At 35.1% G+C, this 25,939-nt stretch overlaps 7 protein-coding genes across 23 annotated transcripts in view; 3 read left to right on the top strand and 4 right to left on the bottom strand.

The window, feature by feature from the left end:
* LOC105232036 (phosphorylase b kinase gamma catalytic chain, skeletal muscle/heart isoform) overlaps window positions 1-6,266 on the bottom strand; it is a 32,579-nt gene extending 26,313 nt beyond the window's left edge. For 2 of the 13 annotated variants that reach the window (XM_049454096.1, XM_029552710.2), the window contains exons 1-2: window positions 5,846-6,185; window positions 4,471-4,954 (exon numbers count right to left, since the gene is read on the bottom strand). In XM_049454096.1, coding sequence (XP_049310053.1) covers window positions 4,471-4,565 — 95 coding nt within the window. In that variant the 5' untranslated portion in view covers window positions 4,566-4,954; window positions 5,846-6,185. Of the gene's footprint in view, window positions 1-4,470; window positions 4,955-5,054; window positions 5,122-5,845 lie in introns of all 13 variants that reach the window. The other 11 variants (XM_049454091.1, XM_049454090.1, XM_011213604.4 and 8 more) reach the window with 11 other exon arrangements.
* A 1,370-nt stretch (window positions 6,267-7,636) lies between these two features.
* Window positions 7,637-16,704, bottom strand: LOC105232039 (septin-1). Of its 5 annotated transcripts, none has more exons than XM_049455895.1 (6): window positions 16,098-16,704; window positions 15,895-16,031; window positions 11,149-11,341; window positions 10,826-11,084; window positions 9,729-10,094; window positions 7,637-9,657 (listed from the first exon to the last, which is right to left on the bottom strand). In XM_049455895.1, the coding sequence occupies exons 2-6, from the start codon at window positions 15,910-15,912 to the stop codon at window positions 9,408-9,410; spliced, it is 1,086 nt and encodes a 361-aa protein (XP_049311852.1). In that variant the 5' UTR covers window positions 15,913-16,031; window positions 16,098-16,704; the 3' UTR covers window positions 7,637-9,407. The 5 variants fall into 5 exon arrangements, with proteins under 5 accessions (XP_049311852.1, XP_011211910.1, XP_029408580.1 ...); XM_011213608.4 differs by having other exon boundaries at window positions 15,895-16,028; XM_029552720.2 differs by having other exon boundaries at window positions 16,139-16,704.
* A 476-nt stretch (window positions 16,705-17,180) lies between these two features.
* LOC105232040 (NAD-dependent protein deacylase Sirt4) lies at window positions 17,181-18,339 on the top strand. The gene is made up of 2 exons (XM_011213611.4): window positions 17,181-17,446; window positions 17,519-18,339. Exons 1-2 carry the CDS (start codon window positions 17,269-17,271, stop codon window positions 18,259-18,261), a joined length of 921 nt encoding a protein of 306 aa, XP_011211913.2. The 5' UTR covers window positions 17,181-17,268; the 3' UTR covers window positions 18,262-18,339.
* LOC105232041 (lariat debranching enzyme) lies at window positions 18,330-20,214 on the bottom strand. Its single transcript, XM_011213612.4, has 2 exons — window positions 19,946-20,214; window positions 18,330-19,889 (listed from the first exon to the last, which is right to left on the bottom strand). Exons 1-2 carry the CDS (start codon window positions 20,140-20,142, stop codon window positions 18,428-18,430), a joined length of 1,659 nt encoding a protein of 552 aa, XP_011211914.2. The 5' UTR covers window positions 20,143-20,214; the 3' UTR covers window positions 18,330-18,427.
* Window positions 20,215-20,532: 318 nt separating this feature from the next.
* LOC105232042 (required for meiotic nuclear division protein 1 homolog) lies at window positions 20,533-21,985 on the top strand. Its single transcript, XM_019992360.3, has one exon. The coding sequence runs from the start codon at window positions 20,533-20,535 to the stop codon at window positions 21,775-21,777; it is 1,245 nt and encodes a 414-aa protein (XP_019847919.2). The 3' UTR covers window positions 21,778-21,985.
* Window positions 21,986-22,039: 54 nt separating this feature from the next.
* LOC105232019 (ribosomal protein 63, mitochondrial) lies at window positions 22,040-22,560 on the top strand. Its single transcript, XM_011213579.4, has 2 exons — window positions 22,040-22,309; window positions 22,363-22,560. The coding sequence occupies exons 1-2, from the start codon at window positions 22,139-22,141 to the stop codon at window positions 22,510-22,512; spliced, it is 321 nt and encodes a 106-aa protein (XP_011211881.2). The 5' UTR covers window positions 22,040-22,138; the 3' UTR covers window positions 22,513-22,560.
* An 82-nt stretch (window positions 22,561-22,642) lies between these two features.
* On the bottom strand, window positions 22,643-25,360 carry LOC105232020 (vacuolar protein sorting-associated protein 26). The gene is made up of 2 exons (XM_011213580.4): window positions 25,005-25,360; window positions 22,643-24,550 (listed from the first exon to the last, which is right to left on the bottom strand). The coding sequence occupies exons 1-2, from the start codon at window positions 25,149-25,151 to the stop codon at window positions 23,210-23,212; spliced, it is 1,488 nt and encodes a 495-aa protein (XP_011211882.1). The 5' UTR covers window positions 25,152-25,360; the 3' UTR covers window positions 22,643-23,209.
* Between the last annotated feature and the right edge of the window lie 579 nt (window positions 25,361-25,939).

Here is a 25,939-nt window from a genome sequence, read left to right as displayed (position 1 = left end):
GCTCAAAGCAAAAAAATACGATAAAAAGAAGTACATAAATAACAGCGAAAATAAAAAATGGTAAAATAAAAGGCACGCTAAAATGCGAAAGTAAAATGATTCAGCCATTCTAGAATTAAGCAATAGAACTGAATAGCAACAATAAAATATATTTATCTGCGGTACAAAAATATTTAACGCAACTAATCGCTTATAAAAATTGATTTTTTTATATGAATATGTATAAATGTATGTATGTATGCACTATATAAATTACTAGTCAATCAATTTATCAACAATTAATGGCAAAAAATACAACTTTTTTTCACGACCTATAAAAGCTGATAGTATTTAGATAAAACCAGACAGCAACCTGTCTTATCTAAATATGCTAAAGTAGAATATAATAAAAAAATTAAATAATAATGGGAATAGAAATAAACAAAAATGTGACGAAGTTAATGAAAAAACACATGAGAAATAAATCATAAATATATAATATGCATGTGTATGTATATATACATATACATATACATCATTAAGGAGGCATAGAATGTAGTACGAGTATATCAAAATAAATTCATGAATGGGCAAAACAAATGTATACATATGAGTCTATATACATATGTATTTATATACAGTTGCATATAAACAAATTGATAGCAGAAAGGCTTGCGCTAATCTGTCGTCGACGCAAAATTTCTAGCGTGCGGCTGACATTTGACGTTTTATAAAATGATATAGAAAAACATATACATAAATAGAATGTATGGATGGATTTGACCGCTTGATCGCTCTACGTACATTTTACATTAATATAATGTATGTATGTATGTATCCTCATCTTAATAAATTACGCTTGTGTGGTAGAGCGATCACTCGAATCGAGCTTTTGCACTGAGATGATAGCAGACAATTTCTCGTTTAATGTCACAGCGCCGATTGTTGATCGCACGTGCAATCAGTATTTGTCGGTGCTGTTCGTTGCTGTCTGTCTATTTTTATATTTTTGAGGCAAATATGCATTAGGGTGGTTATACTTAAATTTTAATAGAGCCAATCGGTAATGCAAATATTCAGAGGAACCGTCAGGCATACGTTATAAATAGTTGGAAGAAGTGAAAGTCTCGGCAAATACAATTTTTTCCATACAGGAACTTGATTTTGATCAAACAGTTTGTATGGTAGCTATATGCTATAGTGGCCCGATATCGTTATAACCGACAAATTAACAACTTTTTGGGGAGAAAAGGGCGTTAGCAAAATTTCAGATCGATAACTCAAAAATTAAGGTTTCCTTCTGTGAGTTACAAACTTCGTGTCAAGCTTAATATACCCTGTTCAAGGAGTATAAATCTCCACTTTCATACTCGAATTTCAATCTGGATTACTCTGATCCCACTAAATACAACCAATATTGCTATTTTCTTACTAAATATTTACTAAAACCTTATTAAGGTTCAAGACATCGCAAAATGAAGAAAATATCTAACTAATAGACATCTTCATATACATATGTATTTGAAATGTTGAATGTGCCTAACGTTTCCAGAGCGAGCTCAGTCTCGGCGATCCTTACAGATAAAGTGAGCTTTAAATTTAAGACTTCCGGGACTACGTCAGAATAAACACTTGGTAATTTAAAAATGTATGGTAACATATAATACAAAGGTATAGATGTGTGTGATTGGTGAGACATGAATTTATATTTTTCAGGGAGAATGTACGCTCTCAAGACTGAATCTAGTGTTACCGCACCTATTGCAGTCGGGTCTAAATAACTGATACAGAATAGAATTTATATCCTCTAAAGCATTGTTTGACGATTACGCAGGATTGAAAATGGTTTCAGAGCTACTACAACGCAGTCAAAGGTTGAAAATGTATTTCTCCGCAATTTTTTAATAAAATTAACTAGGAAAAAAGTTTTAGACCATAAAGTTACTAAGATATAACGATGTTTATATAATTTTTGAACACACACATGGTATATTTTAATAAAAATACTCATTTCAATTATTAAACTTTATATATTTAAATTTTCTTTCGAAAAGCTAAAGGGCTTGCACGTTCTTTTCGCTTGTCATTGCAGTTTGCAAAGGGCCGTGACAGTGTCTAGTAAAATACAATATATATGTACATATATACACGCACACAAACAAGTACGTGAAAAGCTGTGCAAGCATTACGCTCGTCTCCACCAACACACGACCACATCGATTTAAATAGAGGGGCCGGTACTCACAGCTAGCTGTCGCTGTTGCTGTCCGCTGCTGCTGCTCAGACGCTTGCCAATACATGCTTGGCTTATGAAACAAGTTCGAAGCGTTTGGTTGTTGTTTTATTTTTTTTATTTTCATCTTTTTTTTTAATTATTTCTTATTCTTTGGGCATGTCTTCACTATGTGTGGCTATAGTCTGGCAGTTATGTGACTTTGGTGTTTGCTTGAAACAAAATGTATGCTATATATAGAGAAATGTACAGTCGAAATCACTATGCCCCTGTCAACCCCCCACCGCAAACGGTTTGAACAGCTGTTGAATGATATACGTTACTCTAAGCAAACACGTATGCGGGTAATGGGGGCTCGTTGCTGACAGACACACACATACACAAAACGCAGGTACATAAATATAGAGACACACATATACATATGTATGTATATAGGTGTTTCTATTTATGCATTAATACAAAATGTATATATACACATACATATGTATATGTATACACGTGTAAATGCAATTGGCGTGTGATCTCGCCTGTTTTTCGCTATCACGTGGCATTTTTTTCGCAAATGCCAATGTGCTCATGCAATGATCAACCGGTTCGAGAGCAGGTGAACTACATAATTGCAAGCTACAACAGCGCACACCCCTCTTCGCTACAAATGCATATACTATATGTATATGTATTTACATACATTTACACTGCACTCAACGGTTCGGTTTGCAATTTATAGGAATTTATTTATTTTAATATTATTTTTTTATTCTTTTGCCGTCATATTGGCGGTACGAGACACACCTCCCTACTTTGAGCGCTGTATATACTGTTATTTCATGCCGTTCATGGTTTATTGCAGCAGTACTGGTGCTCTGCTTTAGTGGTGTAGCTGGTTGGTTGTTTGGTTAGTTGGCTGTGACTGGTTTGCTTACGTGTGCCTACTTGTAAGCCCCCTTTTCTATTGAAATGTATTTATTATTTGTGCAATGTGGCGAATACTGACGCGATTTAATTACTACAGCACTAATTACTGCGTGATTGGTTTATTTTTAAACGTTATTAATTTTTTTTATTGTAGAGATAATTGTTGTAATGTAGAATTGTTGGTAGTATTCCACTCGTTACTTAAAAATTAAAGTAAAATGAAAATTGCCACCAAAAATTATGGAATATTTAGTTTCAGCTGATTTTATTAAGTTTTCTGCTAATGACATTTTTATTTCTTTAGTTCTGTTAGAAATATATGTATGTACATACATACATAAGTATGTAAGCCACAAAATTAGCTTCGACCTTCTAACATTTATGAGTGGACTACTGAAGAGTTGTTCTATAAAAACTGATTATATTCAAACAATAAAGAAACCATAAAAAGCCGCATTTCAAATGAAAATAAGGAACAAGGAACACAGCAAAACTATTCGGGAAATACATAAATAAGCAAGATAGATTCGTGCATTTATTAATGAATGTATCAATGTACATATGTATCTATTGACATAACTTAAAGGCTTTTAGATACGGTTAAGAAATTTTAACTCAAGTACTTTGAATTTGACACTTCAAATCGAAATCCATTAGCATATGTTAGCCTTTTTTATCTATGTAACTGTGCAAAGAGTTATACATTTGCTAATTTAATTGTGGTAGATTAAAGAAAAAAACCATGAACACCTGAAAGTATGCATATTTTTAGCAATGTATGGGCAATACCGCTCATAGAATTCCTTATATGACACGCTAAATGTTGACAATTGCATTTTATACGTTCTCTTACATGTGTACATAACGTAATATCGTTAATTAATAAATTTTAATTTTTTCTACTTTATACCAAATCAAACTGACAGCAACCCGTGCAACTTAAATGACACAATGTGATGTGCATGTGTACATATGAACATTTGCGAAAATTTTTTTTGTAACAGGCATAGAACTGATTTATTACGAAACATAGCAATTATTTGTTACATACATATATTATATTTCTTAATCCAAACGTTCAATACCAGCATATAGAGGAGGTGGTAGATCTATACTTTTCCATGACTATATTCATATAAACATATGTACATATTCTATATTTTAGATATAAAATTGTATAGTTATTGTATTTTGTAATTATTTATGGTATTAAAATGTTTATTTTGCTTCTATATTGACAGTCCTCTTACAAATTATATGCGAAAACATTAACAAAATAATTTAGAGACTTTCGATTTATATTAAGTAACTGTGATAAATACATTAACAAAATATAGTCTTACCTTCCCAATATCTCTTTAGGTTCATATTTTGCATAAAAGCCCTTAGCCGCATCCTTATCGGGCAAAACATCATCCTCTTCCTCGTCCTTAGCCATTGGTTCTGGTGGAATTTTGACGGTCAAATTCAAAAATGCAAAGAAAAATCAATGCGCAGCGCACAGATAATTTAAGCTATTTAATCCAAAAGCCAATTGGGGTTGGAGGAGAGTGTAAACTACACTTCAATACTAACAATCAGAGCACGATTCAATTAGTAACTTAACGCCATTAGACGCTTTTTAGTTAACTAATTGGTGACCGCGTAGTATGCAAAGGAGTTGACTTGGGTGGTTATATAGCGGGGTACAACGTTTTAGCCACCGATATGATTATTTGTTAATTAATGACGTTTTTGATTTTGCTGTTTTTGACGCGTTATTTATTATTTATTTATCAGCAGTTTTCGACGTAGCGTTTGTATTCTAAATATTAATGGGTCCTTACGCTGCAATATTTAATATAATTTTAGCAAACAAAATAATAGATAATAATGATAAATGTTTTTTCACTACACTGCACTTCGCGAGGTTTGCATAGTGTGATACCTTGCTTTAGACTTTAAATTTGTTGTTCGGTCATGCGTTGGTTTATATTTTTATATCTTTTTGGCTACTTGTTAGAATTTTACGCGATTACACAACAACACAAAACTTTTGGTATGCGTATGTGAATTTTCATTCAAATTTCGCAGATATGTATATAGATCGCACGCACGACAAGAGGCGAACAAAAACGTATATATGTATATACATATGTATGTATTGCATTCAACTGAGGACGGTATTTGCAACTGCTAGCAACGCTCACTACATAAAAATTTTCCATTCATATCTTGTTTTCTCTTTACTAACTAATGAACATATATTATTAAAACTTGATGTCAAAATAATTGACATAGTTAAAGTCTAATTATTTGGCACCCTCATGTTACTCTTTTCTTTTATTAGAAAGAGGTCTGCTTAGTTATGTATACAAGGGTATTATTCATAGATAAAATCAACTTTCGATTAGAAATAACTAAGGTGCCGCTTTCATACATTTCCATGTACAATACGAGTTTTTTTTTTCAATTTTATTGTTCGTCCATCTGGCTGTCGTCTACTGAAATCTTTAACCAACTTTTTGTTTCCTGCAATTTGCTACGCTTGTTCTATTATGGTCACCGCCACTGATCAGTACAAAGCTTATTCCTACTTCTTTTCTTTTTGTTGCTGTTGCCGTTTCTGCCGTTCAATGTCAAAAAAGGTTATAGCACATTCGTTTTTGTCCTCTTGCCATGCCTCCCGATACATATCTGCCACACTGCACTAGTTGTATTTCAATAGCGAATTCTTACCACTAATTATTCATTAATATTTACTACAAAATTTGTTCACAAATTATTTAGCAAGTTTTCTTTGCGTCGGCAAATAATTAACATTTGCGAAATAGCAATTTATTTATAAATTTGGTTCGATTTCAGTCCAATACTTTTGCCGTCGCTGCGTTTCGCGCTGTTTCCACTGTTGCTTCTTTATCCACTGACACTTCGTTTTTATTTAAACACACAACATATCAACGATTCACACTCGCGCTTGCGTTGAGCTGCTCCACGGCGTGTCTTATTCGTTGATTCGTTCACAAATGGTCGAAGAGCAACATTCCGATGAGCAGGAAAAGATTTTTATGTGCAAAAGCAAATGTCGGAAAAAATAAAAATTTACGAATAAAATTGAAGAAATGCGGGAGATAAATGCGAAAACTATTTGACGTTCTCTTTTGTGCACACGTTCGTAGTTGCCAATTACAGAGAACGTGTATTTATAAAGATTTCTATATAGTTTATAGATATTTATAAATAACGTTTTCTGTTTTGACGATGCATTATAAAAAATGTATTTATTCGTTGGGTAGAGTCTTGAAATTATTTTAATTATTTTTTTCTGCTTTACAATAATAAAAATAGTATACAAAATCGCTGGGGAAATGTATAATTTAACCCTAACAATACCAACCCACTCCGTAATGGAATCTTCGTTTATATAAATCTATATGCAAATATATGTATGTAGAAATGTTTCAGTACTTTTTTATTCTTTAAACTTCTTTTTTTAATGTTGGACTTTGAACTAAAATTTTATTACTTTTTTTTACGAGTTTCGCTATTTTCTTACCAGCAGTTGGCTACTCTTTACCTGCCAATATAAATAGTTGGCAACGTACACAAAATTCATTAATCTGGATTTTTCTTTGCCTAGCATACGTAAATATTTACAATATTGAAATCAAACTAATTCGAATTGAATTGAATTGAAGATTATATGAAATCATGATTCTATTGTATTTTTCGCCTTAGAATGCAAAACTGCAACTAAAGCAACAGACTAATTTCGATATACCCGTATAAAACCAAGAGATATTTCGTCTTGCCATCGGTAAGCACCAGACCCATCTGAGCCGGTTTGCCTGAACGCTTGATTGGTATCGAACGGCTCGGAGAGGTGCTTCCGATCCTGACGAAGCTTTTGGTGTTGCTCAACGTCAGTTTACACACCCGTATTAGTATGACAGGCGCGCTGTTGTTAACTCGGCTTTAATCGTGTAAGCGAGTTATCAGCTTGAATACTTCCATAGCAGTTGTGCATTTTTAACAACACAATGTTGAAATTTTACCGGGTTTCCGCTTCATAAGTGTTGTTTATGTATATTCAATTTCAGGTTATGTTATTTTACAAATGTATGAATGAAGTTCATACTATATGTAAAAATTTGGAAATTATTTAAAATAATTAGATGAAATTGCTAGCAATAAGCAAAAAATACAGCATGTTATTTTTATGTAGGTATAAAAGCGAGTATAAATGTATTTATATTTTTTATTATCATATAACTTATATTTTTATAATTACAAGTTTTCTGCATTGTCCGACTTAATAAACATACATATATGTATGTATATGTATGTATATGCCACTGTACACCAACTATAAGATACAACTCAGACTATGCATGCAATTGCAGCTAGCAATTCTTGTTTTTATAATTTTTGTTATTTTAATTGAAATTGTTTAACTAGTGGTGTTTATTAGTAATTATTGCATAACTGAGTTAATCAACAGCAAATCGTCTGTATTTCATTTTTTTTACTTTTTAATTATGAAATGCACATAAATATGTATGTATGTATTTATATACATGTTTATTTTTAGTGCGGCATTTGTAATTATACATATGTAATTAGCATTAAACTTTTACAAAATATTTAATAATCTTAATTTTTTCAATTAATTTGTATGTACTATGATTCTAAATCGTTCATATGTATGGTAGTGGGTATATTACCCAAGATTTGCATATTAGTACTGTGTATATGTATAGGAAAATCTACGGAAGAGAAATGCCAGAGCACCAAGCGTATATTTATAAAAGTTTACATTGATTTATAATGAGAAAAATCTAACAAGTTTGTTCGAGTTTTACTTTGAGTCAGTTTTAAATATGAGTAAGGCGCATGAACTGCATAATGAAATGCCAAATATACATATTTAGGTTAATTTTTTTCTGTAGAGATAAAATTTAATGTGTAATTTGAGTTGTTATAAGATTGTGCATTAATAAATGTCAAGCATTGTTTTTAATTTAGGCTTACAATTTAAATTTAAGCAAGTCCGTTATACAAATAAGGTTTTCGCCAAATTTTTTATGAAATTTCAAAACTGATTTGTAACTAACTAGCATATGCCGGCATTTAGGTTCAAAGTATTAGCTTTTTCATAACTTTTTGTAACATTTACATATATAAGCATGTACAAGCGTGGTTTCTTAAAGTTTGATGGCTGTAAAACAATTATGTATGTATAAGCATGCATTATAATGCAAATATTGTAGGACATGTGTCTACAGTTAAAAGTAACGGGGCGGAACTGGTGTGGCACATAGGCATTAGTGGCAAAGCAACATAAAAGTGTGCGAGGAATCATTTGAAGACATGTGTGTGTAAATATTTTTGCATATTTTTATGTTACAGTGAAGTATGTGTACTACAATCGTTTAGTGATTATGTATGGTATGCGTATATACAGTTACATACATATATAAATTAGTTATAATTTAGTTATGAGCAAAATTTAGAATGTGTTTCAAGGTGTGTGTGTATGTGTTTGAAAAACGCTTAAACAATATAATAAAAGTATATGTATGTGTTGGAAGTTGTACTGAGTTCTTTCGTTATTATTGTTACGCCTAAAACATGTTGTATTTTTGTGAAATGTATGTATGTATGTTTGTATTTGTTGCTTAAATATGCAACCTTTGTGTTTAAAATTTTGTTTTACGCTTACAAATATATAGTATATGTTTGTGTATATAAATTATTTTCCAGCATGAAAACAACATAAGAAAATACAAAATATGTTTGTATGCGTTTTTATAAGCTAATATTAAACATAAGCATAATTATTATTAATTATATATATAAAAAATAATACGCCATAGATTTTCTTGTTTAATATAAAGATTTACGAATTACAAAAATAATGCCTATATGAAAGTATATGTGTAAAAGCTATCGCAAAATTCCAACACAAGTTGTCGAAATAAAACAAAACGTGCTTTGAAAACATTTTTTGCAAGTTTTTTCTGCGTTTATATGTATGTATGTTGAACAAGCACCGTGCATACAAATTCTTATTTGTCTTTTTCATTTGCGCGCTCTTGTTGTAGTTGTGACTAATAGGAATGCAATGCTAAGCCGTGCTTTGCTTTATATCCATCATAACTGAGCAGCAGCCGTTGGTATATGCTTGCCTTATTCTTTATTATTTATTATTGTTACTGCTGCTTTAGTTTGTTGTAATTTATTTTTATGCTTACACCTGTTTTGTATATATATATATATGATTAAGATGCGTATGCTACACCTACTGTTGCGCTTGTATTTTGGCCTGCATTTGTGCCAACATCTCTTGCATGCGTCGTAATTCCGCTTCCTTCTCTTGCAATATTCGATCCTTCTCGGATATGACGCTGTTCACGACAATCTGCGTTGGTACCATAGAATCACGCTCGACTTTCATGCCATTCTCCTTGCGTCCTTTGGCCAAACGTTCGGAACGGTAGTTTTCATAGTGCACCTCTTGTGTGACCTCTTGCAGGTCCTGCATGTGTGTGCTGGAATTGAAATGAAGAAAAAAATAATAATTAAAATGGCATTTATTAAAAAATTGAATGACTTAGCTCACATTAACATTGTGCGTAATTTGATAAAATCACAGTGATCGGGATTTTCCACCTCCACAACACCCCAGGGATACAAGCGTCCACGCACTTTCTTGCCCTTCACCTCCAGCAGCGTATTCGCACCGCAAACTGCGAATGGCACGGCCTCTTTCAGCTGTTTAACTTGCTCTTTATAGTCCTCATCCTCGTCGGAATCACAATCGGGCAGTGGATATATTTTAATGCCATGATCCTCAATTTCTTGCATTATCCGGCATTTGAGGCGTAGAATCTCCTTCTTTGTGAGGCAGTCAGCTTTCGCGATCACAGGCACTATATTCACTTTAGAGTGTAATTTCTTCATAAATTCAACATCTAAAGGTTTGAGGCTGTAGAATAAAACAACGGAGCGGTTGATTACTAAGGCTATATAGTTATATAAATATTTTACAGTTATATACAGGCAACTGCAAGTGGTAGATGGTGGTCTAACGAGATCTCTTCATTATGAATAGAACATAATACAGTAACAAAGATATATGTTTCCAACAAAAAAACGGGAGGCCCAGAAAACGTGGTGTTTCGACGGGATCAGACCAAAGCAAATATGTTGGTAGGAGTTTAACCTGCTATAATATCCAGAACGAAGCTGTTTCTCGCGGCAACTCGAGCTCTTCGTCTGCAATGGGTGGTGATTTGACTCCAAGAACGCCATTCACTGAAAGGGAGTCAGTGAAGGAATTTAGTTGCGTCCGAAGTCCGGTCGGCGTATTGCCGATTGCCTTATAAGTTGCTAACAAGATTTATTTGTCTTTTTTTCATGTGTTGCCATTCTGAACTTTGATAATGGTATAGAGTGAAAGACAGAAGACACTATCAAACGTAACACAAACTGGTACAAATGTAGAGATCTAGTCTGTATTCCTTTGTCCAGTTGGTGAATATATGTATGATCGCTGAAGATCTGGCAGTGAAGAGTTTTAAGCTCCTTGCAGTAGAGAAGCCAGAATGCTGGTTACAGATAGTCGTACAAACACCAAAAAATTCTTTGTCTTTCCACCAGGTGTTGCCAGCGTCTATTTGAGGATTTTGTGGCTGACGGTCCACTATGTTGACTTACCCATGCCCGAAAGGCGATATAAAATAGAAACAGCAGTGTATACGATTGTCCACAATATTGCGCCGATTCAGTCCGCTCTCATCGCGCAAAAAACGTTCATACTGTTCATCTATATATTCTAGTATGGCGCTAAAACTATCCGAATTATCGATAGCATCTCCAAAGCCCGGCGTGTCCACAACTGTTAGACGCAACTTGACACCGCGCTCCTCAATCTCAACTGTGGAGGCTTCTAGTTTCACGGTTTGTTTTTGTTTTTCTAAAAACAAAAATAATAAAAATTTAAAATTTATACAAATTCATAACTACACATGACAACTCACCAATGGCATCTGGTATCACGCGCTCCGGATACAAATCTGTCAGGAACAGGCTGTTGACTAATGTAGACTTCCCCAAACCCGACTCACCGACGACCATCAGCGTGAATTCAAAACCTTTCTTCACCGATTTACGATGCACCTGATTCGGTAGATTGGCAAAGCCCACATAGCCAGGCGTTTCAATACTCGAAAACTAGAAACGAAAATAAAGTCATTATAGTTTTGGTAGAGAAAGAAGTTTTCGGCTGAGAGAACGCGATATTAGTGTGAAATGTAACAGTATTGTAATTAATGCCACAGACAACACCGATTGTTCTCGTAGTTGGTGGTTAAGCTTTTGTGGTAAGTGGCTGACTGGTTGGTTAGTCATTCGAGCGCACAGGCGATCGCATAGCCACTATAGAAACGTGACGGCACAACAGCCGCGTGTCTTATACACCTCACACCGCACACAAATAGCATAAAGCAAGAGAAAATGGAAATTGCAGTCATTCAGCAGTGTTTGTACTGTATTTAATGACTCGACAAGATGGGTTGGGTTGGTCGCAGTTTTTGTTATACGTACGCGTTGCGTTACATTTAACGCCCTGTCTGTGTTTAACTTTTACATATACCTAAATTAACAATTGTACATTTATTTACATTTTCCAAATAACGTCAATATTAAAAAAAAAAAATAAAATTTCATATTGTATAGCCTTTTTATTAAGCAGAAAGAAGTTCTAGTTGGACATGAGAAACTTAAAATAGAACCACGCTGCACACTGTAATACGAACGAAAAAAACACAAATAAATGACATAATAAAACAACAATGCATTTAATGTCACCGAAAGCGCACTGACGGCCAGTCGTGTGAAGATTTGTGGTGAATTAAAAGCGAATTAAGTGTTTGTAATGCAATTATGCTATTGTTGTTGTTTTGATATTGCATTGCTTTGAAATATGATGCACTTGTTAATTGTAAATAATTGAGTTTAGAGTTAAGAGGAATTACAGTAGGATTTTAAAATCAAAACGTTTACGAAAGAGTAAATTTGGCATGAAATACTAAGCGTGAAAAGAGTTGTATTTCAAAAGGCTAGGTGTTGTAAATTACCTTTTCCTTTCCGTTATCTAAGGATGGGTAGCAACTGTCGCTATCTAAGAAAAACAGGCACCGTGCCTGGCCAGTGTTTAGGAAACTCTCAAGCCGCGATATGATTTGATTTGGAAATTACAAGGTAACTACAGTGGAGCCGACTCAGTATAACTAAAGCAGCACCGTGTCTGGCTAGTGGCAGGATGTGATTTGAAAAGGGTACTTACAAGGAGACTTCGGAGAAAGCGGAAACGATAAGAAATGGATGGTTCAGTTTGTATGGCAATTATTGGGGTCTGATATAGCTGCGACAAATGCGCAGCATCTTGGGGAGAAAATTATGAAAAATATATACAGAAAAACACGCGGACATGGTTAAAACCACTTGACTCGCTGATCATTGAAATATAAATTTTATAGGGTCTCCAACCTTTACTTCTGGGTGTTACAAATTTCGTGGCTTATTTAATATATCTTGTTCAATATATAAAAAAAAAATAGTCAAACCATACATTTACTTATTAAGTCACCACAATATAAATAAACTATTGGTAATTTCCTACATATTTGCCCGATTACTCATATTGCACTATAATCTTCTGAGCTTTGATAAATGCTAAGTGTATATGCATTTACATATTTAATTACACACTTGATCCAATCATATAAGCTAGTCTACTTTAAAAAAAAAATTGTTTCTCTTTCAATTTCGCACACTTGGTCCGTAGAATTAAAAAAAAAAAAGAAAATTTACGCAGACCTTTATTAAAAATGTTCATATTTTTATTTGCGGCCAGCTGTTGAAGCATATTAAATTCATGAGCGACTGTAGGCACGAAATCACACATCAGTCAGAAATTTTTAATTCATAAGATTTTCAATATAAACAACGCTCTGAACCAATGGAATTTTCGCTTTCGCAAACACAAACGATAAGAAATTGTAGTCATACTGCGTGCATTGCATTTCAATCACAGCAAAATATTTTGCGTGCCAACAACACACTTATCATAAGCGCTTTCTATACAAAAAGAAATTATTTCAAGCAAAGCCATTAAAAGTCAAACTCAAACACAATTGGCTGGGTGAAGAGGGGACACGTCCGAAAAGCTGGCGGGGAAGGAGTATACAAGCAAATCGATCTGTAACGCGAACCGCTAGGTTGATTGTAAACTCAGAAATGAATAACACTCGTAACAGCATGGACGACATAATTTACACGCTTTACATATACAAATACAAACGCTTTGAGGGAAAATAGTCACAGCAAAACGAAACAATGGAAACATTGCATTTCCACCGGCAGTGTTCGTTGGAGGGCACTTGAAATGCGCTTCAAGGCAGATAAGAATGCATAACGGCGTTACTGTCTGCTCGTACTTCTGTACGCCTGTAGGTTAATTCAACATTACAATTCAGCATACTGAATTAATAATTCAACAATTCTCACTCGCTCAAATGGTTTCATATTGGCACGCCACAATTTAAAAACAGACAGACCGTCAGCCAGCGACAGTGCCGCCAGTACTGCACTTACAGCAACTTTTACACTTAGGGAGTCCATTCGTATGCTTTACGAGTACTTATTGTTTGATTTTTTGCGCTCTGGCACTGCTTAGCATTCGTGGGTGTTGCAGTAGCGTTCTAATTCGACGTACTGTTTGCTACTACTCGCTTTTTGTGCACAACGCTCGTCCCCGGAACGTACACTTATGTGTTGTTGTTTTGGTAGAGCGACGATTTTTTTCTTTTATTTTTATTAATGTGTTCTTTACATTTTCCACCAGTTGTTGTTGTCATAAAGGTGATTGAACTGTCTACCACTTGCCAAACGGATATGTTCGAGTTTGTTTGAGCTGGCTGACTTTTGAAGACGAGTCTGTTGTAATATGGCATATTGCATGCAAATTAAGATTATGGCCGTAGTGGCGTAATTTTGCATAATTAAGATTAATTTAGAATTTCTGAAACGAATTAAACTAAAATTAGAGACCATTAATAGATTCCAATATAAAGATATTTTGGAGAACACGATGACGCTGCCATATACAAAGGAAAGTTTGCCACTACATAATAAGAAAAGTTCTGTAGTATAACGATCTTAACGAACTTTGAGTTGGTAAGAGCTTGGTTTCAGAACAACGATGTGTGTTAGTCCCCCGACTTCAATCCAATTGAAAACCTTAGGGAGGAGCTGTAAAAATATGGATCATTCTAAAATAAGGTGTAGTTATGAAATTTCGTTCCAAAACCATAGTGGGACGGTTCAATTGATACAGTAACTGAAAATAGGGCTGATGTACTAGATACGGATGAAAATAAACAAAAATCAAATAGGACACAGTAAACTGAAACTAATACATTTTTTCAGTCACATTTCTCATGTGTCTTCCTCACCTTTTTGTTTCTTTGTTTAGTTAATGTAAACATACGATTTTACTGTATGGCTTTTAAGCATTAATATGTTAAACAACAGAAAAGTTTATTGTGTATTTTGTGGAGACCATAATATACACTTATTATACATTATCTACTTTGGAGCTATTAGCAATGAGTTTCACACTTTATCTTGACGCGCTAGAAACATTGACGTTTGCATACATACAATCCATATCTAGCTGGTTCAATTGATAAAAGTAATCTAACAAACAATTACAGAAATTTAGCGTATACTAAAAAAAGAACATTAAAAATATTATTTGCAATGTAAATTTTATCTGAACTCTTTAATTTTAATTAGCTTTTACGAGCTTTGAAATTGAGCTGGTATGTGTATAAACAAAAAGCCGGTTTTTATATTGTAGTAAATATTTGTTTTCGCAAACAAAATGTACATGGTGACTAATGCTAACAACAATCCCTCCTTTGATGCTGCTTACTCAAAAAATCCTCACTACCACCAATATAAATAAATACAAGTTGGAAAAAGGATAAAAGGTGTTGGGAGATAAAATGCGCAATTTGCACTAATGAAACACCCCCGACAATTTAGGTTGCTCGTGTTTTTGAGTTCAATTGACTTTGTGTTTAAGTTATCAAAGGGTTCCAGTTTATAGGTAGGGGGCTTTGTGCATTCTTGCCCCTTTCAATGCAAATATTTGATTTTTTCTGACTTTGATAACATTGTTATATGTACAATCATTCTCTGGAATACATATCAATATACTACAGCTGCATATGTTAATAAAGTATGTGAATTCTAAGCAGGGGTTTGAGCAGCACAAATTCAACGTTTGTGATAGGATCGCTTTATTTGTGAGAAATTTCAAAGCACATTGTATATTTTTTATATTTTTCTTTCTTGAGCATTTCCACTCATTTAATGATTTAATAATGATATACAATATTTGTGGCAATGCTCAGTCAAAAAGGAGAAACAAACCCGCAAAACCTGAAAAAGGCATGGGAAGACGCAGGCAGCAAGGAAACAAGCATACAGGCACACATGCTGTCAGCTAATGAAGCAAACTGCTCTCGGATTGACCTGCTGCAACGGCAACCGCGCCCTTGAATGACTGTTTCATTTATGTGCAGCTCTCGTACAGTGAATTTATAAATAAAACTCAATATAGAAACAAATTGAACAAGAAATGGTGCTATAAGCACGTATAGACTGGAGATTTCGAAAAATTTGTGGAATTTCTAAGGTTTAATTACTGAACTTACCGATTTTGTGTCTGACATTTTGTCTTTTTGCTGTTGTCCTGTATTCTTCTTTTACTTAAGCAGCAACTTTGTTCAATTATGGATTTAATAATTCGTTTTACTTTTGTTTGTTCACTTCTAGTTATGGTATATTGCTTCTATTGAGAAAAGAAACAAAACTTGTAACAAACGCTATAAATTAATACAGCGTATAATCAACGCACCCAACACAACACGAAAAAAACAATAATCAAATTTCACATACGTAGCGTTGCGGTTTCTGCAGCAAAATTCGGTTAGCGGCGACGTCAGCGTCGATGACAGCAAATTTTCTTGCGAAGCAGACAAAATAAAAGGAGCAAGAACAGCACGTTGCGTCAATTCACAGTGTACGTGGAAGCAGAGCTGTTGATTCGCGTCGTTCTTGTATTTGTTGCAGCTGCTAACGAAGTTTCGCTGCCTTGTTTATCTCGCTTACATATATACCAATATTTTTACTTTAATACTTCTTACAACTTTCACAATGGCTTTTTCTGTTGTTTAATATCACAATTTAGGTGTGCGTGCACAAAATATTAATGGAGTGCAAATTATGAACACAAACTGTTTTTATTGCACATCAAGTGTAGCGCACTGGAAGCACAACAAGCGAATTTACACCAAATGCACTTAATCCAAGAGGGAACAGCAGCGATAATTAATTAAAGCTAAACGTACACACATTCACATAACAAAACGATTAAAATACTTAAAAATCACCGGCAAAACTCCTAAACGGTTGCATTTCAACTGATTCAAACTGACAAACTGACTTTTGCGTCTTTTGCATCGTACACTGAACGCTCGTGAATACTTCGAAAGTTTCGTGAAAACGAAAATGAAGTGAAATGATGACGAGGTTACCAGAAACTTCAAAATGCAATTGCAAAAATTTATTTAAATTTTTACAAGAATTTTAGTCATGATTTATCAATTAATTATTTCCGAATTACGATATATTTATTCACAAACTACAGCAAAATTATCTTACTTAACTTTATTTCCTTATTAAGTAAAGACATGTAAAATCAAGTGGCCATAAGCACATATAAATTAAGGAAGCAATGCGTATTATTTTCCAATATACTGTTGAAATTATTAAACCATTTTGTAAAGTTACCATTGTGTTGCTGAAAATAGTTATTTGTTGTAAACTAAGTTTTTCAAATTGTAAAAAAATATTAATTAATTCTGTAAATAAAAATACACAAAATTTTAATTTTACTATTGTGACTGTGAAAACAGCTGTTTTCGTTTTGTTTATAGTATACGTGTACGCTGTTTTATTTTTATTGTTATGTGATTTGTTTGGTACTAGTACATTGAACCTTTTTATCTAAGAAAAACTGGAATAACATGCGTTTCAGTCAAATATTACGCTTTCATTTATCCAACAATAAATGGACCGCGAAACAACAGTATGTGCCTAAACATAATCCGGTGTTGGAAGAGGATATTAAACGCCTACAGGATTTCTTGATGTCTAAGTCAAATATAGTTGTGTTAACTGGCGCTGGAATATCAACAGAATCTGGTATGCATTAAAATTATGCACAGAAAGCTTGATTGATCTAAAAACCCAACTTATAAGTGTAAACACCGACAGGCATACCTGACTACCGCTCTGAGGGCGTAGGACTTTATGCACGCACTAATCACAAACCCATACAACACATGGAATTTGTACGCTTTGCTAATGTACGTCAACGTTATTGGGCACGGAATTTTGTTGGTTGGCCAAGTTTTTCGGCTACAGAGCCCAATCATACACATCATGCAGTGGCACGCTTCGAACGCGAAGGACGCATACAATCGGTTGTAACGCAGAATGTCGACCGATTGCACACGAAGGCAGGCAGCAAGAATGTAATCGAATTACATGGTAGCGGTTATGTGGTGAAATGTTTATCATGCGAATATCGCATCGATCGGCATGAGTTCCAGGATATATTAAACAGTTTAAATCCTGAATTTCGTGATGCACCAGATATGATACGCCCAGATGGTGATGTGGAAATACCTGCCGATTACGTTGCCAACTTTCGCATACCACCATGCCCGGAGTGCAACGGACATCTGAAACCCGAGATTGTGTTCTTTGGAGATAATGTGCCAAAGTCACGTGTGGAGCAGATCGCGAAAATGATTTACAATAGCGATGGGTTGTTAGTGCTCGGTTCCAGTTTACTTGTGTTTTCAGGATATCGTATGGTATTGCAAACGAAGGACCTTAATCTGCCAGTTGCAATTGTAAATATTGGCGAGACGCGCGCTGATCACTTGGCGGACTTAAAGCTGTCTGCTAAATGTGGTGATGTGTTACCAAAGTTGTTTAACTTTAAAAAATAAATGTTTATTATTTTACTGTAAAAAATGTATATAACATAGAACAAGTGCATTATATAATAAATAATATATCTGTCGAAATTTATGTAGTTTCTTTATTAAAATATCAATTTTACGTTTTTCACATAATTAAAAAATAGCAAATATTGAGAATATGTTAATAAGGGACTTACTCCTCGACCTCTTTATCTTCGTTCATGTACACACTTTGATTACGTCTTTTAAATTTTTTTATCGGTGGTTTCGCACTCAAAACATTCGTCTCCCCATCAACTTCGTTTGTTGTTTCCACTCCCAATGGAAGCACCTTTTCTGTTTCATCCCCAGAGATATTATCAATATGAATTTCATCGGAATTTTTTACTTCAAGCTCACTTTCCACACCTTCCACTTCAGCTATGGGTTTTGGCAAATTTAAACCCATGCTACTCTTCCGTTTAAAAGGACTTATCTGCCGTGGCGATAACGCATCACCTGTGCTACCTGACATATTCAAGCTGGAGTGTTCCGTTTGCAAGGATGTAGCGGAATCATTGAACTCTGTGTCTGTGCTTTCATTCAGTGTAGCCGAGTAGTTCAGTTCGTGTCCGCCAATTATTAACGCTAGGCTGACAGGATCGTCAATACCTAAAGCATCGCAAAACTGCTGAGACTGTGGGTTAATTTGGGCTTTCGGTTGCGGTACGTGTCCATTATTATCTTCACTAGGGTTGTATGCTTCAACAGTGCGGGTAAAGTTTTTTGGCACCTCCAGGTCAGCAGCAAATTTATTGCGTACGTGTTCCATTTCATCAACGGTGGGTGTAAAATTGTAACGCTCAGTGCTGGCTGCATTTTGTGGACCCGGTAGATAGTATTTGGATGCTTTAACATTTGTTAAATGATTCGTCAAGTAAAGTATTGTTAACCACTCAAGATCATATTCCATACGAATTTCGCCTTCAGAAAATTGTGACGTTTCAATGTCGAGTAATTGCAGGAATCGTCGTTTGGGCAAACATTTGTCTAAAGCTAAAAATTTAGTTATATTTTCGTCCTTGCTCTCGCCAACTCCTTTTTGCTTCAAGTCTTCTTCTTCGCAATTTCTTGCATCAGTTTCTAAATCATCCACTTCATCATGTGGTACAACTGCGGCGAATTTACAATGTAAATGTGCGGCGAACCAGTACTTGGGTTTTAACATTTTTAGTAGATCCTCACAAGGTCTACTTCCGAGTTGACCTCTATCCATTTCATCCCGAAAATGTGGTTTGAAACGTGCCAATTGAGATTTATTGCCATAATTGTATATACCACGCGGCCAATCGTGTGACATAAATATATCTGTTTCACCAGATAATTGCTTTAAACGAAACACTTCCAGCTGTCGCACATGGTAAACACTGGTGCGTGTGGCGTCCGTGTAAGGTGCATATTCAAAGCGTCCACGTAAATAGTCATGACCTTTGTAGATACCTGACAAGCCTGCTATGCGTACGCCATTAACTTTCACAACTCCCGCATAGCCTAAGTAGTATATATTAGGTGCTACCCAACCACCGTACGGAAGTTCTTGTAGATAATTGGAGGCTTCATGATTACCCCCTATAAAAATCGTTAGTATAGGCGCCACTAGTTCACCGCTGTAGTATCTAAAAATAAGAATAGTTAAGTGATATGTGGCAAAGTTTGCACGGTTACGACTAACTTGTAAAAGGTACACATATCCAAGTACTTTTGCGGCACAGCCATCGTCTGCAAATCTTCGAGATTACGGGTAGCTTGAAAATCGCCACAGCAAAGCAACAAGTCAACTTTAAAGCCCTCTTCATTCTCAATGCTTTGAATGGTTTCATAGATCTTTTCCAACTCGCCATGAGCACAGCCCTCTACAGCAACTTTCATTTTTTCAACGTTTTAAGAAAACAAGTAAAAAGTTGGGCACATTTATACCGCTATTAATTTATGTTTGTGCGTATTTTCGCTTTAACAAAATATATAAACAATAATTGTTTACACTTCACCGGGCCTTTTTCCAAAGAACAATAGAAAATATAAAAATATTATTGCCAGATTACACAGTTTTATCATAAAGTTCACAATAAACACTAATTAGAGGAAGTATTTCTATTTACAGAAGCTGTAACTGAACGTGCTTAGCGAAATATCTATACGCGACTGATACTGAACACTTGTCTTGTCATCTGTTCGAGGAAACCCGGTTAGATAGATGTGAGCAAGATTAGGAGAATTAAATGTTACTAAAATATAACAAAATTTAAATTTGTTGAAAACATGAACTTATCACGGCTGGTGTTTGCAAGATGTGCTGGTGGCACAGCTTTAACACAGAGGGTAACAGGCGTCTTATATCGTCAAATAAGCATTGGCAACACATACCATGCCGCTCAGAAATCTCTGACGCAATTTGATCCAAAGCTGAAACGAATCGATCTAAAGTTTGCACCACCATTGGCGCATTGCCGCAAAGTCGCACAACAAGTCAGTGTTGGTGCATCGGTTGCACAAGTTTTAAAGAAACGAACCTTACGCAAAAAATGGGATGATCACGGTTTCGAAAATCTGTCTGCGGAAGGATTTTTCAATGTATCGGCTTTTACGACTGCCGAAGAATATGATATGGAAGCACTAATGAAGGGCTTAAACGAACAAAATTTGTACACTGTTAAAAAATATTTTTCTACAGATAATCTGGGTGTGGAACAAAATGTGCTTTATGCTACAGCCAAATATCCAGTGGGAAAGGAAACGCGTGATATTATTTTCTTCCGTGAAGGTTCAGTAGTATTGTGGAATTTCAATGAACTAGAAACAAATAATCTATTATCATTTTTGCGTCCATACGAAAAGGATCCATATTTAAGTCCGTTAGTGCGTGGCGAAAGCGAGGTGATGCCTTACATGTACATTCCATCCTCTGCCGTTGATGTTGAAGGTGATTTGGTGTCCGCATCAGATACAGAGGTGGCACGTGCTTTTTTCAATAATGGAAAATTTTTTCTTACCTCCGACGGTGATAATTTTCTGCAAAAGTACACATTCTCCAATGCAATGGCTACTTCAATAAAGCTAGGTATGTGGGAGGCGATGCTCGACCGTTACATAGATTCCATTGAATATCTCACAGATGATCTAAAACGGGGGCGACGCATACGAATGTCACGAGCTGAGGTATTGCGAAAAACAGGTGAGCTATTCGCATTGAGGCACGAGATAAACTTGGCATCCGACTTGCTAGATACCCCAGACTTCTACTGGGATCGCGAAGAGTTGGAGGCATTATACTTGCAAGTTTGCTCTTACTTCAGTATTTCACGACGAACAAAGGTGATGAATGAGAAGATAAATCATTGTGTGGAATTGGCAGAACTGATCTCGCACAATTTGGATGAAGCACATCACACTCGGTTGGAATGGATGATAATTATATTAATTATGGTAGAAGTAGGATTTGAAATTGTGCATTATATGGACCGTTTCTATAACAAAGATGAAGAGAATACAGCTTTGGCACATTGATAACAACGAGTACCATAATTCGCATTTAAAACAAAACAATACCTGTTGATAACTTTTTGTTAGCCAAATAAAGTTCGATTTACGTTTTACAAAATTGTTTTGTCCAGCGCACTTACTGTGTGATATTTTTTTAGAGTTTCTAATTAATTATCTGTCAATGTAGTATAGAAAATTTGTATAAAATAAAAACAAAATTTTTAAAATTTTAGCTTTCGTTTTATCATTCACAATACAATAACTTACTCAATTGAACATACTTCTGTGAAGTCAAAAGCGTGCAGTATGTTTATAGGGTCATAAGAATCAGCTGTTTTAATTTTCGGCTCGTGCAAGTGATAGTATCTAAAAAACTTTTATAAAAATGCAATTAACTTTAATTAATTTCTTCAAAAAAACCGTGCCTGGACACATTTTTCGAGGTAAGCGCCGACTTATAAAACCGGTGAGCAAACGCGCAATTGAAACACTACGTCGTGATTACGAAAGACAGGAGCAAAATATGTTATGGTTGCGACACCCTTACTTAACGGTGGTAAGTATAATTTCTTTTCTTTTTTTTTGGAAAATAATTTTGTTTTTACGTAGGAGGAATCATCGGGTCATGCCAAAGAATTGGGAAAGACCGAAGCTAAGTTGGCAATGTGGAACGACCGACGCACACTAACCAAAATGAAACCACACATAACCATTGAGGAGAGACTTGCACATTTGAAAGTAAAAGAAGCTTGGGATTAAAGTTATGAATTATAAATTACTATATTAAATAAAACATTTAAAAAAAAATATCTGATAAATTACTCACGTTATGGAATACCGTTTGACGTCTGCAAGTTATTTCTTACTTGTATATTAACTCGGCACACCGTGAATTTGTTTTTCCTTGTTTATTAATAAATTGTTTAATACATAATATATTTTATATACGATTTACTTATACTCTATAAGATACAAATATCTCTTTATTCTTTTGCTTCTCTTCAAAGATATACTTCGTTTTTAACTATAAACTACATTGCGCAACGCGTAACATTTTTCATTTATCTTTAAAATAGAGTTTTTACTGTAATAATATTAACGAAATTCGGGAAAACAATGATGATTTAAAAAAATGTTAATAATATTGAAAAATATAGGGCGTATATAAGTATAAGGGCATATTTTAATGTAAGCAGTATATTATAATTGGTGATACGAGGACAATAACAAAAAACATATTTTTTTTCTTGTGAGTTTGTGTGCTTTTATGCGTGCCTCGCCAAAATGATAACTAAATCGTAGGCCCAGGAAATAGTTTGTTATAAATATTGTTAGAATTGTTAGGATTACAGCCAACCAACAAAAAGCACTGCTGTTTAGCAATTCGCTTTTAAAGTGACGGCTTTAAGCACTTGTAACACTAATTGTTTGTCTGTTCCTTTAACGCAGATATTTCTCAATCCGCAATTAGCGGTGTGGCAGTTTCTCGCTTCTTGGTTTCCACGCCACTGGATTCCGATTTCGTAGGCGCAACATCGATATCTATATCGGTGGGTGCCAGCGACACATTAGTCATACCCTCTTCGTCCGGTGCCGCATCCATTGCCGGCGTTTGTATCGGTTGGGTTTCGGTTGCAAGAAAATCATCCGTCTCAGGCTGTGACGCTGTTGTTGTTGCTGCTGTTGCAGACACTGGCGGTAATGGTGGTGGTGTAGTGGAAAGCATAACCGGTGAAGTGTTAGTAGCGGCAGCACCATCACCAATGCCGCGCTCTACTGGCGGTGGTGTTGTTGGTGATGTGGGCAAAGAGTCTACTTGTTGACTGAATTCTTCATTGGGACTCTCGCGTGTGAACAAACCCATTTTGGATTCGGGCGCTGCACCTGTAGCGCTTGAATCACTGTCTATGCCAGTGCCAACGGTACTACTGCCAACACTTGTCATTGTGGGTGCAGCAGGACCACTAGCTAAATGTGCCGAAGCATGCTGCGGATGATGTGCATGCACCATACTTGTATGCTGTTGCTGTCCTTGGTTGTGGTAGCGTGGTATATCCGCTTTACGCCAAAGCGTTATCTCCTGTTGTTTGAAGTATCGACGATCCTCCGTGTCCATCAACACCAAATTTAGGAAGTACTTTACCGAGAATTTCTTGTTTATATCACGCATAGTGGGCGTTAAATTGTAACCACCAAGAAATACACGTATTGGTATACTCTCACCCTTTACTGGTGCACCATCCATGATTTCGTACTTGGCGATTGTCTCATTCTCAGTGAACATATTCGGACCCGTGCCAGTTGATTCGCGTTTAATAATTGCAATTTCCATGTGTTTAATTTTTATGCGCACTAATAAGAAATATATCTTACCAATTATTGTATCTTTCAGATGGTATTTACTCTTGTTGTATTCGAACTCAATGTGTAGGCAATCTTCGATGCCTACTTCCATTTTAATAGGACTGTTTAATTCGGGATAACTGCAAAGCGTATGTACAGCAATGTCCACTTCACGAGTAATATCACTTATGCGACGCACAATAGTTGCACGCAAGAAATAACGCAAACGTACATTTGAACCAGCGTAAACTTCAAATTGTTTTTCAACATTTTGAAAATCAAATGGATAACTGTGGTTTTGTATAAGATCACCAGGACGTGCTAACGCTTTGGTGATACATTTGAATTCGTGGTGATTCCCACGATCGTAAAACAACTCGATCTGACCAATAAATTCAATTTTAATTCCTTGGTGTTCCAATTTACTGCCTGGTTTCTTCAGTGTCACATTCACCTGCGTTTAAGAGAGATTATCTACATTTTAGTGATAACATACTTAAAAGTAAACATATCTGCAAATATCTAACTAAAAACTATATTAAACGATGTTCCCCTATTATTACAAGAATGAAAGAACACGACGATCTTAAACGAACAAAATTTACATACAAATATTCTAAACATGCACTATTATCATATTTACATGTTACATCGGCTAACACGATAAAATTATGCCAATTAAAACAATTTCCATTCCAATTGGATTCTAATAGAAGTCATAACAAACAAGTGGCCCAGCAAACCAACGGAATGGACAGCCGTAGCCAACTCAGCTGTTGGCTGCTGTCAGTGTTGCATCGTCACAAGTGCCCCGCTAATCACTTATTGCGTACACGCCCCCTTCTATCTAACATCATAACTTCACATAATTCTTTTGTAAATATTTTTTTATAGTTTAGTGCACATGCCTTGCCCGACACCGTTTCGCCATCGTAGTACAGCAACATTTTTTCAATTTTTCCATCTTCTAACTTGAGCTCGGCAGTTTTCCTGTTTTCCGCACCGTCAAAAACGATATCGATCTCGGCCGACTGGCCAAATCCGAGAAAGTTCATCGCTGCTGTCTGCTGCTTATAAGGTTGCACTCACGGCCAAATAACGATGTTATCGCTGTTTATTTGTGCTTTGGAATGTTTTGCAAACTTTAGAAAGAAATCACACGCGTATAATAGGAAAACAAAAAATTATTGGGCGTTTGATCAACAGCAGAAAAGAAATCCAACTTCGTTGCGTTTGATTAGTTGTGAATTTAGATAATTTTTGACAGCAAGTGTTGTCAGTGTTGGGGATTTTTATGTGGGAAAAATTTATACCTGATATTTTATTAAAAATTTATAAACTTTATGGATATTTTTATTCTACATTATTAAATTTTATTTTAATATGTTTTGTGAAATAGGAATTTACTGCTATAATTTTTAAATAAATAAACAAATATGTTTGCGGCTGTGCAACATTATATACAGGGTGAACCAAAATAATGAAAAATTAACAAATATGTTCTTTTCTATATATATACGTACATATTCCGATCGTCTAATTTCGAACCCTTTTCATGAAGAAACCTTAATTATTTTGAGCAGCAGTTGGTATGCTATCTAATTATCTTATGCGTTGTCTAAAATGCCCAAGGTGCGGATACTGTCACATTTTCATACCTACATACATACATACATCTCCTGATACGTTTATTTGCACAACTTTCTATACCATCATCAAGTGGTTATCTGTGGCTTTTGTGCCTGTAGCAGCATTAGACATTCTCCAAATTATTTCAGAGTCTTCTTCTCTGCCACCTCTGACGATTATAATCTAATGTTTGAGAGTTTAACCGATAGGTCGT

Source organism: Bactrocera dorsalis, chromosome 4 (genome assembly GCF_023373825.1).
Source record: "Bactrocera dorsalis isolate Fly_Bdor chromosome 4, ASM2337382v1, whole genome shotgun sequence".
In the NCBI taxonomy this organism is placed as follows: domain Eukaryota; kingdom Metazoa; phylum Arthropoda; class Insecta; order Diptera; family Tephritidae; genus Bactrocera; species Bactrocera dorsalis.
Note: the sequence above shows the minus strand (reverse complement) of the source record. Positions and strands in the feature narration are given on the sequence as shown.